This window comes from Castor canadensis, chromosome 7, assembly GCF_047511655.1.
Source record: "Castor canadensis chromosome 7, mCasCan1.hap1v2, whole genome shotgun sequence".
In the NCBI taxonomy this organism is placed as follows: Eukaryota; Metazoa; Chordata; class Mammalia; order Rodentia; family Castoridae; genus Castor; species Castor canadensis.
In genome coordinates, this window is record NC_133392.1 from 131,894,675 (window position 1) to 131,907,562 (window position 12,888).

Genomic DNA, 12,888 nt, shown 5'->3' on the forward strand with positions numbered 1-12,888 from the left:
CATGGTAAGATACTTGGAGCCTTTGGAAGACTTTAAGCAAGAGAATGATAAGATCTAATTTTGTTAGCATATAATCAAGACAGGACCATAGAGTGGTCCATCCTGTGAACTGCTAACCCAAACATAGCCAAAGGGTGCATTTACTGCTAAAAACAGCCCAGTTTTCCTTGAAAAATTCTAGGCCTCAGAGATAAGAAGTTTGGCCAAATTCCATTGCTGTGAATCCCAGCTCCACTATTAACCATGTAGCCTTGGGCAGATTGGAAGACCTCTTTCTGTACTCCTTTCCTTAGTAAATTGAAGATAGTAATACTTGCTATATAAAGTAGTTGTAAGCTAAAAAACTTAATACATGTAAAGTGTTTAGAGCAGTCCTTGGCACATAGTAAAGACTTAATAGATGTTCATTTATTATTATTTTTGGAACTGTTGTCTGGTAGCTGTCTGGTTAGTATGACAGGAAATACTGTATTTTAAGTTCTTGAAAAAAAAATAGAACATATTTGGAACAACTTCAGTATGTGAATCTTTTCAACTGTAAATTTATGATCAAGTATTTCTGATGAAAACTTAGCATATAAATTGAGGTAAGCTATGCATATAAACACATTTCAGATTTTGAAGGCTCCTGTATGAAAAGATAAATTCATTAATGATTTTTATAATGATGATTACTTCCTGAGATGATATTTTGATCTATCAGGTTAAATAAAATGCATTGTTAAAATTTATTTTTACTGGTTTTTCTCCTCTCTCTCTCTCTCTCCTTTTTAAAATGTAACTACTAAAAAACATAAACTTATGTAGATGACTTGAATTATTTGTCTCCTGGATGATACTCTCTAGATCCTGAGTAAGGAGAAGGGGTAGTGGGGAAAGCATATAGACTAGCAGAGGTTCTTTTTCTAATTACAAGATTCTTTGGAGACCCTGAAACACCTCTACCCAATGGAGCCTCCTTCCCCATCAAATTATTTGTACCTGCCACCCCCCTTTGCTGAAAATCAGTGCCTTTGGGGAGCCTCCCTTTACTAATAGGGGTGTTTTGTGTTCTTCAGGTATGTCAGAGAGGGAAAAAAACTATGAATCACTGCTCTATTTAAAGGATGCATTAGTTTTTGTTGCTGTGATGAAATACTTGAGAAAACAACTTAAGGGAGGAAGGATTTATTTTGGCTCACTGTATCAGAGGTTTCAGTCTATGTTTACTTGCTGTTTTGCTTCTAGGCCTGTGTGTGGTGAGGTAGAGCATCATTGCAGAGAAGATGTGATAGAGCAAAATGGCTTACCTCATGGCAGAGACAGGTGGAAGAGATGGAGGACAAGATACGGCCCCAAGGGCATGCCCCCAGTGAACTACTTCCAACTAGCCCCCACCTCCAAAAGTTTCCATCACCTCCCATTAATGTCATCAGATAATGAATCCATCAGGGGATTAATCTGTTAATTAGATCAAAGACTTCATGATATAGTTACCTGTCAATGATTGGAGCCACCAGCTGAGTCCAGAGCCTTCAATACGTAAGACTTTTGGGTGATACTTTTTATCCAAACCATAACAAAGGTATTTTACAGATTAGACACCTATCAGTGATTTTGATGAAGTAAACCTTTGGAGTTCTCTGGATGAGTACTACCATGTAAATTCTCTGAACAAGTACTACCATTCTGAAATAAAGTCTATCACTAATCCTGGACCAAATGAACTCCAGAGAATTAAAGTGAGGCAGAATTAAAGTAGATTTTAATTTAAGGATGAATTGCTGAGTCAAAAGCCTGAAGAAGTCAAGAAATGCATCTTGTGTTCTAAAAATGAAATTTGGGGGATTTAAAAAAACCTCACAAAGCTAAGAATTTATTAAGGAAGAGGAAGGGGTCAGGGAAGGAAAGATAAAAGAGGATCATTGGAGTGAATATGATCAAAGAACATTATATGCATGTAGGAAAGTAACACAGTGAAACTCATTATTATGTACCATTAATGCAAACTAATAAAAAAACGCTAAGTATTCACCAAAGAGGTGAAAAATCTCTGCAATGAAAACTATAAAACATTGATGAAAGAAATTGAAGTGGGCACAAATGGAAGGATATTCCAGGATGTTCATGGAGTGGAAGAATCAGTATTGTTAAAATGGCCATTCTAAAGCAATCTACAGATTCAACCCAATTCCTATCAAAATGCTTATGACATTCTTCACAGAACTAGAAAAACCAATTCTAAAATTTGTTTGGGACCAAAGAAAACCATGACTAGCTAAGGCAATATTGAGTAAAACAGAACAAAGCAAGAAGCATTACACTACCTGACTGTAAGAAACACTACAAAACTATAGTGATCAAAACAGCATGGTAGTAGCATAAAAACAGATAGACCAATGGAAGAAAATAGCCTAGAAGTAAAGCTGTGCATCTAATAAAAATTAGTGACATGGAGCACATTTTCATATGTTTATTGGTCATCTGTGTATCTTCTTTGAAGAAATGTCTATTGAAGTCCTTTGTCCATTTTCAAAATGAGTTATTGGAGATTTCTTTTTGCTTTTCATTGAACTGTAGAAGTTCTTTATATATTCTTGATATCAATCTTTATAAGATACTGACTTTCAGATATTTTCTCCCATTTTGTGGGTTGTCTTTTCACTCTCATTGTAGTGTCCTTTGATGCACAAAAGTTTTTCATTTTAATGAAGTCCAGGTTATCTGTTTTCTTTTTTTGTTGGCCACACTTCAGTATCTTCTTCAAGAATCACTGGCAAATCTAATGTGTAAAGATTTCTCCCTGTGTTTTCTTCCAACAGTTTTATAGCTTTAGCTCTTGTGTTTAGAACTTCAGTGAATTTAGAGTTAATTTTTTATGTATGATATAAGGTTGTAATTTCATTTTCTTTTTTGCATGTGGATAACCAGATTTCACAATACCATTTGTTGGGAAAGAGTGTCCTTTTCCTATTAAATGGATTTAGCACCTTTGTAAAAAATCAGTTAGCCATATATGCGACAGTTATTTCTGGGCTTTCTCTTCTAGTCCAGTGGTCTATATGTTGGAAATTATGCCAACATTATGTTTTGATGACTGTAGTTTTGTGGTAAGACTTAGAAATAGAAAGTGTGAGTTCTCATTCTAGGAAGGAGGGGAGAGAAAATAAAGGAGAATGATGGAGGGAGTGAATTCAACTATTATATATTGACTTTTTTAAATGTCACAATATAATATAAATGTCACAATAACAATATAATTTTTTTAAAAAGAAAAAATAACAATATAATTTTTTTAAAAAGAAAAAAAAAGTGTGAGTTTTCTAACTTTGTTCTTTTTAAAGATTATTTGAGATATTTGGTATCTTTTAAGATTGCATGTGAATTTTAAATCACTTATCTATGCAAAAAAAAGTTCATTGAGATTTTGATAGGGATTGCATTGAATCTGTAGATTGCTTTGGGTATATTATTACAAGCTTAAAAATATTAGTCTTCTAATTCATGAACACATGTTCTTTCTATTTATCTCATTTCTTTCAGCAGTGGCTTGAACTTTTTAATAAATAAGTCTTTCACTTCCTTGGTTAAATTTATTTCTTTGTATTTTGTTCTTTTTGATACTGTTTTAAATAGAAATATTTTGTTAATTTTCTTTTCAGGTTGTCCATTGTGTGTAGATATGTAACTGATGTTTGTGCATTGACTTTGTATCCTGCAACTTTGCTGAATTCATGAGCTCAAACGGCTTTTTTGGCACAATCACTAGGGTTTTTTATATTTGAGATTGTTATCTGCAAAGGTTATTTTGCTTCTTCCTTTCAAATCTGGATGCCTTTAATTTCTTTTTCTTATAATACTGTTAAGTATGGGTTTTATTATGTTGAGGAAGTTCTTAGTTTATTGAATGTTTTATTATGAAGGTGTGTTAAATTTTGTCATGCTTTTTTTAAATCAAGCTATAATGTAATTATTATGGGGTTTTTTAACTTTGTTCTATGTGTGTGTATATTATGTTGGTTTATTTTCACATGTTGAGCCATCCTAGCATTCTGGAAATAAATCCCATTTGATACTTGCTTATAATAATCCTCTTACTATGCAGTTCTGCATATGAATGCTTTTATATTACAACAGAAGAGTTGAGGCATTACAACAACAGAGTGGCACATTATGCACAATTAAATATTTTAGGTCATCTGACAGTTAAGCTTTTCACAGCAAATTAATAAATTAGTATTCTAGCTGGTGAAATGGCTTACATGGTAGAGCATCCGCCTAGCAAGTGTGAGGTCCTGAGTTTAAGCCCCAGTACCACCCTCCCCAAAAAAGTAAATAAAGTAAATTAGCATTCTAGTTTATCCAACATTGTTTAATGGCCTATAGATAGCCCTCAAGAATCTACTCTATTTTTAACAAAATCAGTCTTCAGAAGCCACAAAGCTGAGGGAAGAATACTGAAACCTAACCAAAGTGCAGCCCTTGGGAAGCTCTGGGTGTCCAGCCTAATGACTTACTCTGACAAAAATCTAATTTCCCCACATCTCTTTTAATTACAGTAGTTCACATCTTTATTTTTTCACTTCTAGATTTCTCCATCATTCTAAGGAAGGATTTTCTCTTTGGTATAGCTGATGATACTATACAAAAACCAGATCCTTGAAAAGGTCAGAACCTATATTATATATAGTAGAAAGAGAGAGGTATCCTCTGTTAGGCTGGGTCTGAATGTATGTATCATAAAAAACAATTACAGTGAATTTAAAAATCTCACTCTTTCTTGCTAACTTATTCTACAATTTAAAAAAATCCTGCGTGTCATTTATGTAACTCTTTAGAGTTTGCAAAGTACTTTCCATATAATTATTTTACAGAGTCTTCACAATAATCTTGTAAGGTAGGTACTGTTGTTAAACCTGTTTTATGACAACAATGATGGGTTAAGACACTTTAAAAATCGTGTAACTCATAACTGCAAGTTTTAGTTTCAGATCTTTTTTGTCTGTAAATCTTAACCATTCTCTCTACATCACAAGTAATAATCACTATCACAATTTAGTAGATATGTAAATATATAAAATGTAAACATTGGGAAAATATATGTAAAAGTCTTTGAAAAAGAATTAAAAGCCTTTTATGGATGTAAAATAGCTTTAGTAAGTCAGCTTTTGATATTAAATGCCTAACATAATCTTTGGGATGATACCAGAGTCCTCCATATATAATATACTATCATCTTAGAATGGTTAACAAGGTTCTTCACCCATTGCCTCCTACCTATTTTTCTATCCATCTCACTCAATTCCTGTCTTTCATTTCTTTAACCATACCTGTTTTCATCCATAACACACAACTAGCTGTTGTTCAAACACACTGTCCATTTCTATGCCTTTGTGCCTTTGTGCTATATTTTCTTGGTGAAATGTCTGTTCATCTTCTCACAATCATAGCTTGGTCTCATCAAAAAGGTTTAAAGGAATCTTTATAAAAACAAGTTCAATGCTGCAAATTAATCTGTTGGTGTCCTCAAAATATACCTTATTTTTTATTAAAAATTGTATGTACACTTATGTTTTCAGGACTATATATATACTGTATAAAATAAAGCATACACATAATTGTTTCAAAGACTATTTTCCTAATTATGTTGTGGTAGATTGGAGGAAATAATTGAACTGAGTCCTGCTGCTACTGCCTCATAGACCCACAATATGATAGAATTGAAAAGGGACATAAGAGACAAAAAAGAAAAGTGCCAGCAAATGATAGATGAGGAAGCAGGAAGCAGTGCTTGCCTCTGCAACTACTGGTTGCTTCTGCTGCTGCTATATTTTCTGTCCTCATATCATACTTTTGTAAGTTGGTATTATGAGTGTATGTGCCTATATATACACACACACTCACATATACACACATACAGATGCTCCTCAAGTTATAATGGCACTACATCCCAATAAACTGATTGTAAGTTGAAAATATTTTAAGTCAAAATGCATTTAAATACATCTAACTTGCCAAACACCATAATTTAGCCTTAAATAATTTAGACTGCATTAAGTGTGCTTAGAACACTTGTGCTGAAAGTGAAAAACAGTATGGTTATATTCACACTATTATAAAATCAAAACATAAGTTGAACCATTTTGTAAATTGTAGAACATCTGTATATACATAAATACAGTCTATGCTGCAAAACCTGAAGTATATAGTGTTGTTTGTAGTGATGAAACCAGGACTTAGATTTGGAATCTTAGATCTGGAAAGGACTTTAAAGGTCACCCAGTCAACCTCGATCTTCTTCCAAATGATTTAATATCAGAACCAAAAACAAATAAAAAACCCTAAATACTAGGCAGAATGATGATCATGATATAACATTACTTATTTCATGATATCAAGCCGATTATGTCTGCCTGAAAATATGATGTGGCACTATTTGAACTACTAAGCTTCTCAGTTCAAGAAGCAGCCTAAAAACTAATGCAGAAACTTTAAAGCAACAGAGGCCAATAGGAGAAGGGGACTAGGAACTAGACAAAAGGTTAGTTCGAGAAGAATCAATTTAGAAAGTAACATATATGTACATGGAAGCAAAACTAGGTATCTCCCTGTATAGCTATCCTTACCTCAACTGGCAAAAACTCCTGGTTCTCCTTATTAATGCTTATACTCTCTCTTTAACAAAATTAGAGATAAAGGCAAAACAGTATCTGCTTGGAAGCGAGGGGGTGGGGGCGAGAGGGAGGGGTGGGGAGAAAGGGAGGGGGCTGGGGGAAGGGGGGAGTAATGACCCAATGATTGTATGCACATATGAATAAAGGAAATTTTTTTTAAAAAAAGCATCCTAAAATGCATCAGCTTTTCCTATGCCGTGGATCACACATGTAGCCCTTGAAAAGAGCAAAGATTATACATAGTCAAAGTCTATTTAGGACTGCCTGTTGGACACAGGGAGTTATGGCCTCTCTGTGTTTTCATTCGCCATTCATTGCTACCTGCCTTGCTTGTGAAAGGAAATATTGATTTTCTCTGGGATCCTTCTCTCTCTGTACACACACAGAGGTGTATAATTGCTACAAAGCAAGTGGTGGCAGGGACAACTGCCAAGTAGAGATCTGCTTCGTCTTCTTTGTTCACATCTGCTGCATGGAGAAGATAGAATTTATTGCTTTCTTTGAAAAAGGGATTGCCTAGCTTGCTTCCTCCCCCCTCTTGTGGTAGATCATCCCAGAAGAATATTATATCTCATCACACTCATCTCCAAATGAAGTTAAAGTAAACCAAGAGGAGCTGGAGGCAGAAATCAGCTGAGCGGCACTAGGAATACTTAATAATGAGAGAGAGAGAGAGAGAGAAAGAAAGAAATAGTAGCTGATCAGTGTTGCATTCCAAACCAGTACCCTGTCTGTCTCCTGCCTCCCTGTATCTTGCCGTCTATCTTGCCCTCCATCATCACCGTAAGCAGGTGCTCTATTTCTTGTTCTTTTTTGAGTTCTGTGCATATTGGCATAAGATTGTGGTTTAACACTGAAAAAATTCTCTTTTAGTGGGTCTTCAGAAGTATATTTGATGCATTCCTTTTCTGTTTTTCAGTTTCCTTTTTTTGGGGAAAAATATCTCTTCCTCCCTATTCCCTTCTTCCCAATCTTACGCTATTCGTGGTTCATGCAAGACTATTATTTCTTTTGTATTTTCCAAGCTCTATGAATATAGAGCATGGTACCTTTGACCATCCTTTATTTAATCTAGCTTTACCTTTTTAAAACCCTTACTATGCCTAATCTTACTCATTGTCCAGATGAAGCTAACAAGCATTAGTGCTTCAGTTTTTACTGTAGTAAAATGAGTAGAATATCCAGATTCACAAATGGTTACAGTTTTCCCCAATCTGCACTATTTCATGTTAAAAGCATTTGTAGGATATCTTTTTGTGAGGTTTTTTTTGTTGTTGTTGGGGGGTTGTGCACATGGATGGAAGGCAGCATAGTTAAGAGCATAGTTTGGGTTCAGATCCTGACTTTTGTACTGAGTAACTTTTTAGAAAGTTACCAAACCTTTCTGGATACCATTTCCTCACTAGTAAAAAGAAGTAATAAGCCAAGTACTGGTGGCTCATGCCTGTAATCCTAACTACTTGGGAGGCTGAGATCAGGAGGATTGAGGCTTGAGGCCAGCCTGGGCAAATAGTCTGTGAGACCCCCATCTCCAAAATAATGAGAGCAAAATGGGCTGGAAGTGTGGCTGAAGCAGTAGAACACCTGCTTTGCAAGCATAAAACCCTGAGTTCAAACCAGTTTCCCCACACACAAAAAAAACAGAGGTAATAATATACAGTGTGGTATAGATTTAGCAAGATGGTATCATTGAAATACTTAGCATACTATCTGGCACATGGTAAACACTTAAAATTATCATTACATAATTTTAATAATTGTTAATATACAAGTGATAATTTATAAATCTTTTTTCTTAATAATGTATGAAGAATTCTTTCTACTTTTGCTTGCTTCATTGGGTGGCCAGTGTGATTGTTTTATCACATTATGAGAGAATGCTTCCATAGCTTTGTCAGTTTTTTTTTTACCGTATATTATCTTTCAATAATTTCCATAAATACCACCAGCTGTGGCTATGCACACCTGTAATCCCAGCCCTTGGGAGGCTGAGGCAGGAGGATTGTCAGTTGAAGGCCAGCCTGGGCTACATAATGAGACCCTGTCTCCAAAAAAAAGGAGAAAGGAAGAATGAATTTCCAGAAATACCAGAATCTTACATTTTGTAGATATGTCCTGTCCAATAAGTAGGCTAATATTTAAATTTAATAAAAGTTAAATACAATGAAAATGCAACTCCTCAGTCATTCTATCAGCCATGTTTCAAATATCAAATAGGCAAGTGTAGCTAGTGGCTACCCATCAGACAATACATATGTAGAACATTCCTGTTACTGTAGAAAGTAGTACTACCAAGCAGCACTACTTTAAAAGTTGTAGTGTATGCTTGTTTCTCAGAAATCAAAGAGGATATATTTTCAAGGGTGTTCCAGAGACTATTCTTTTATTGCTTCAATATGCTGAACATCTATTTTGAGAAGTCAAGTTACTGTTTTCATTCCAACTCCTCAGGATCATTATTGGTTTTGGAATAAATATAGGCACTTTCTCCATAATCTTCAAGATTATGTTACCATAATTTGTAAAGGTCCCAGTCAATGGTAAAAGGAAGTCAAAAGAAGAAGAGACAAAATAGAAGTAGTTCTAGCAGATACTCCATTGAGTAGTTAATCAAATTGTGAATAGTTGAATTCTCAGGAGCTAACTAGTAACAGGCAGTTGCACTGTACTTTTTGTAAGGACAAAAAGGTTGTTCTATTCTGGATCTGTGTTTTTCCTCAGAGAAAGGTGGTAAGCAGCAATTTTTTCTTAATAATACTTGTTATCTGCATTGGGCACTTCAAAACCATTTTCATTTGTTCTTCATAATAACCCTGTGGTACAAGTAGCATTGGGAGTACCATCCCCATTTTGTTGGTAAGAAAACTGAGTTTCAATGCAGTTATTTGCCTAAAAATTTGAAGAGAAAATGCAGTTGGGATTCAAACCAGAGTAAAATTTTAACTTCAAATTCAGTATGTTGGTGTATTTTGTGTCTTTTTTTTTTTTTTTTTTTTTTTGGTTTTTTCTCTACTACCTTAGACTGTGGTAAAGGATGTAATTAAAGTTCTTTAGGGAATTGAGATATTCTCAAAGAATTGCTGCAGTCTTATTTATCTTGTAACCATGTGTTTGAGCTACCATAACCAAATGCCACAGTTTCAGTAGCTTAAGAAATTTATATTCTGATAGATAAAGAGGCTGGAAATCAAAATAAAGGTGCTGGCAGGTTGGTTCCTGGTGGAGCTTCCCTCCCTATCATGCATATGGCAGCTTCTCTGTGCATCCTCACATGGCCTTTTCTCTGTGAGGGACAGAGAACGCTCTTCTTCTGTCCTATAAGATTAGGGCTTTACTCTTGTAGTGTCATTTAACCTTAATTGCCTCCTTAGAAGCCCTATCTCCAAATACATTCAAACTGGGGAGTAGGGCTTCAACATATGAATGGAGAAGGCACAGTTCAGTCCATAGGACAGTGTTAATGGGTTTTTAGTATTTTTTGAATTTTCTAGCTTAATCTGGTTAGTTGGAAACTATGTTTATATTCAGTGTTTGTATGAGATCAAATGTAGCAAGTATCTGTATTTCTGTGAATATAAAGTCTTAAATTACTCCTGTGGTGCTTGCTATAAGTACCTTCTAACTAAGATATTTTAATAGCAAAAATGTATTAAATGTGTTACTTTTCTTATAATGTAGACTAGTTTGTTAATACTTAAAGGTCTCAGTATGGGGGAAAAATCTCAATATAGATTAATAACTGTACCCCTTTCTTGCCCCATCTCTACTTCACAGATGGAGAAATTAACATACAGAGAAACTGACTGGTCAGAGGTTGGAGCAAGCTGTTGGTGGATCCAAGGATAAATCCCCAGATTTTTAACTCCCTGACCAGATTTTAGTCCATTGACTATGCAGCCTAGTGGTAAGCATTCTTTTATACTATCCTGGAGGTAAGAGGGATTAAGATACCTAGTAAAGACTGAATTTAAGGAATTCCTCTTTGCTAATTAGAACACCCATTTTCATTTTCATTTTCTTTATAGCCATGATGTCATTTTTGTCATTAACATGAATTTCAAATTGAGAGAGGAGTTTGGAAGTTTTGCTTTTTAAATACTACTCTGCAAGGGCTGGAGGAGTGGCTCAAAGTGGTAGAGTGCCTGCCTAGCAATCCTGAGGCCCTGAATTCAAACCCCAGTGCCACCTAAATAAATAAAGAAAGAAAGAAAGAATATTATTATGCGAGATTGGTCACATTACAGATTACTATTAAAGAAAAACCTTTAATTTAATGAATAATTATCCTTATTGGTAGGCACTTGATACCATCTTTTTAAGGTGTCATTAAAATTTGTAGCAATTTCTGGAAGTTACTCATTTTTGCCATCTTTATCATGAATTTTTAATAGTATTAGTTGGATTTATTAGAAACATTTTAGGGTTTAGATTCTAAATCAAATATGAGTTTTATGGATACTAATAACATATCAAAAACATTTAAAGAGGTTGGGTGCTGGTGCTCACACCTGTAATCCTAGCTACACAGGAGGCAGAGATCAGGAGTATCATGGTTCAAAGCCCGCTCATGCAAATAGTTTGTGAGACCCTATCTAGAAAAAACCCTTCACAGAAAAGGACTGGTGGAGTGGCTTGAGGTGTAGGCCCTAAGTTCAAGCCCCAGTACCTCAAAAAAAAAAGAGGAAAAACATTTAAAGAGAAAAATGTCTTTATATTTAAGTGTAGTTTTCTATTTATTATACTTTACCTTTTTTATGCCTCAGGATTTACTGAGTTGGGATGATTTGTCTTGTCTGGAATAATGTCAAGGTTACTATTTTTCTTAACACTAAAATCATAACATTTTCTCAAAAGCCTATTCTACCTTTATATCTGAAATAGTTAGGATTCTTTTAATTACTAGGGACATTGAATAACCAAGCCACATGAGAAAAGGTGGGATGAGCCTGTATATTAATAAATTCTCTCCTCCATCTCTCACCTCTGCTTCTCTCTGCCCATTGGCTTCTTGCTTATTGTAGATCTGCTTTCCCCATTATAGTAAAAGCTCAGGCCGTGTTGGTGATATTGATGACTTACTTTTACCATACCTCTGAACTGCAGTTGTCCAGCATGACCCTGTCCAGTAGAAATCAGTGCACACCACATACGTAATTAAAGATTTTCCAGCAGCCACATTAAAAAAGCTAAAAAAGAAACGAGAAATTATCTGAAATATTATTTTGACAGGTAACTGATACAAAATATATAATGAAAAAAATCTTTGTAATCTGATGTGTTTTATGCTTTGTAGCACATCTTAATTCAGATCCCAAGTTTTACTTGATGTATATTTAGGTTTTTAAAAATTATACTTGAAAAATAGATTCACATATCTAGTTTTGTTCCAAGTGTACTTAAAAGTTTTCCCAGTAACTTTAAAGCTAAGTATACACTTCTTAATCATATTAGCCATTATAAGGTAGCTACTGACTACCTTATTGGACTGAGCAACTCTAATACAGTGCTTCATGGTATTACTTCTTTCTTTACATTATTCCTTCTTTATCCTGTACTTCTCTTATTATCCCGTTTCTGACCCCCAAGACTTAATTGAAGTGTTTTTTCCTTGAAGTCTTAACTTCTCGTTCCACTCCCTTCCTGGGTGGAACTGGGTCTTCCGCTTACCTATTTCTTCTGAGCCCCAATAGTTATTTCTATCACAATACCTATAATACTTTAACACACATATTTATGTGTCTTTTTCTCTCTTCTGTACTGAAAAGAGTTTGTCTTTATTTTTTGAATCCATATTACCTAATAGGGAGCTGGAACCTATGTGTAATGAATGAATTTTTGTTTAAAGCTTAAATGAATGTAATTTTATTAAAGAAACAACAAACACTGTAGAGAGTTATTTTGAAAATAGTTAAGTTGAAATGGAATTTAAATGTCAGATTAAACAACATGGGATAGAATATGATCTGCTGCTGTTACATTCATTTCATTGATTCAGATATGTGAGATAAAGGAAAATATTATATAATCCATGCTATTAAATAGTTCATAAACAGGATAAACAACGTGCGCCCAATCAAACACAAATACACACACACAAGATATGGATACATTGATACTATGTCAGCCCCAAAGATAGTGTTTGGTTCTTAGTGAAAGACAAGGTTTAATAGGATCTTAGTCTAGCCAGTTAACTCCCTTTCAAATCCACAAATTCCTTTTCAGCTTAGAAAAGTTT

General features: G+C 34.6%; 1 protein-coding gene across 14 annotated transcripts in view; it reads left to right on the forward strand.

Moving 5' to 3' along the window:
• Positions 1-12,888, forward strand: part of Scmh1 (Scm polycomb group protein homolog 1) — a 177,611-nt gene that overhangs the window by 28,423 nt on the left and 136,300 nt on the right. For 8 of the 14 annotated variants that reach the window (XM_074080451.1, XM_074080448.1, XM_074080437.1 and 5 more), the window contains one exon: positions 10,428-10,557. In XM_074080451.1, the coding sequence (XP_073936552.1) occupies positions 10,545-10,557 (13 nt within the window). In that variant the 5' untranslated portion in view covers positions 10,428-10,544. Of the gene's footprint in view, positions 1-1,227; positions 1,522-4,568; positions 4,647-10,427; positions 10,558-12,888 lie in introns of all 14 variants that reach the window. The other 6 variants (XM_074080442.1, XM_074080443.1, XM_074080445.1 and 3 more) reach the window with 2 other exon arrangements.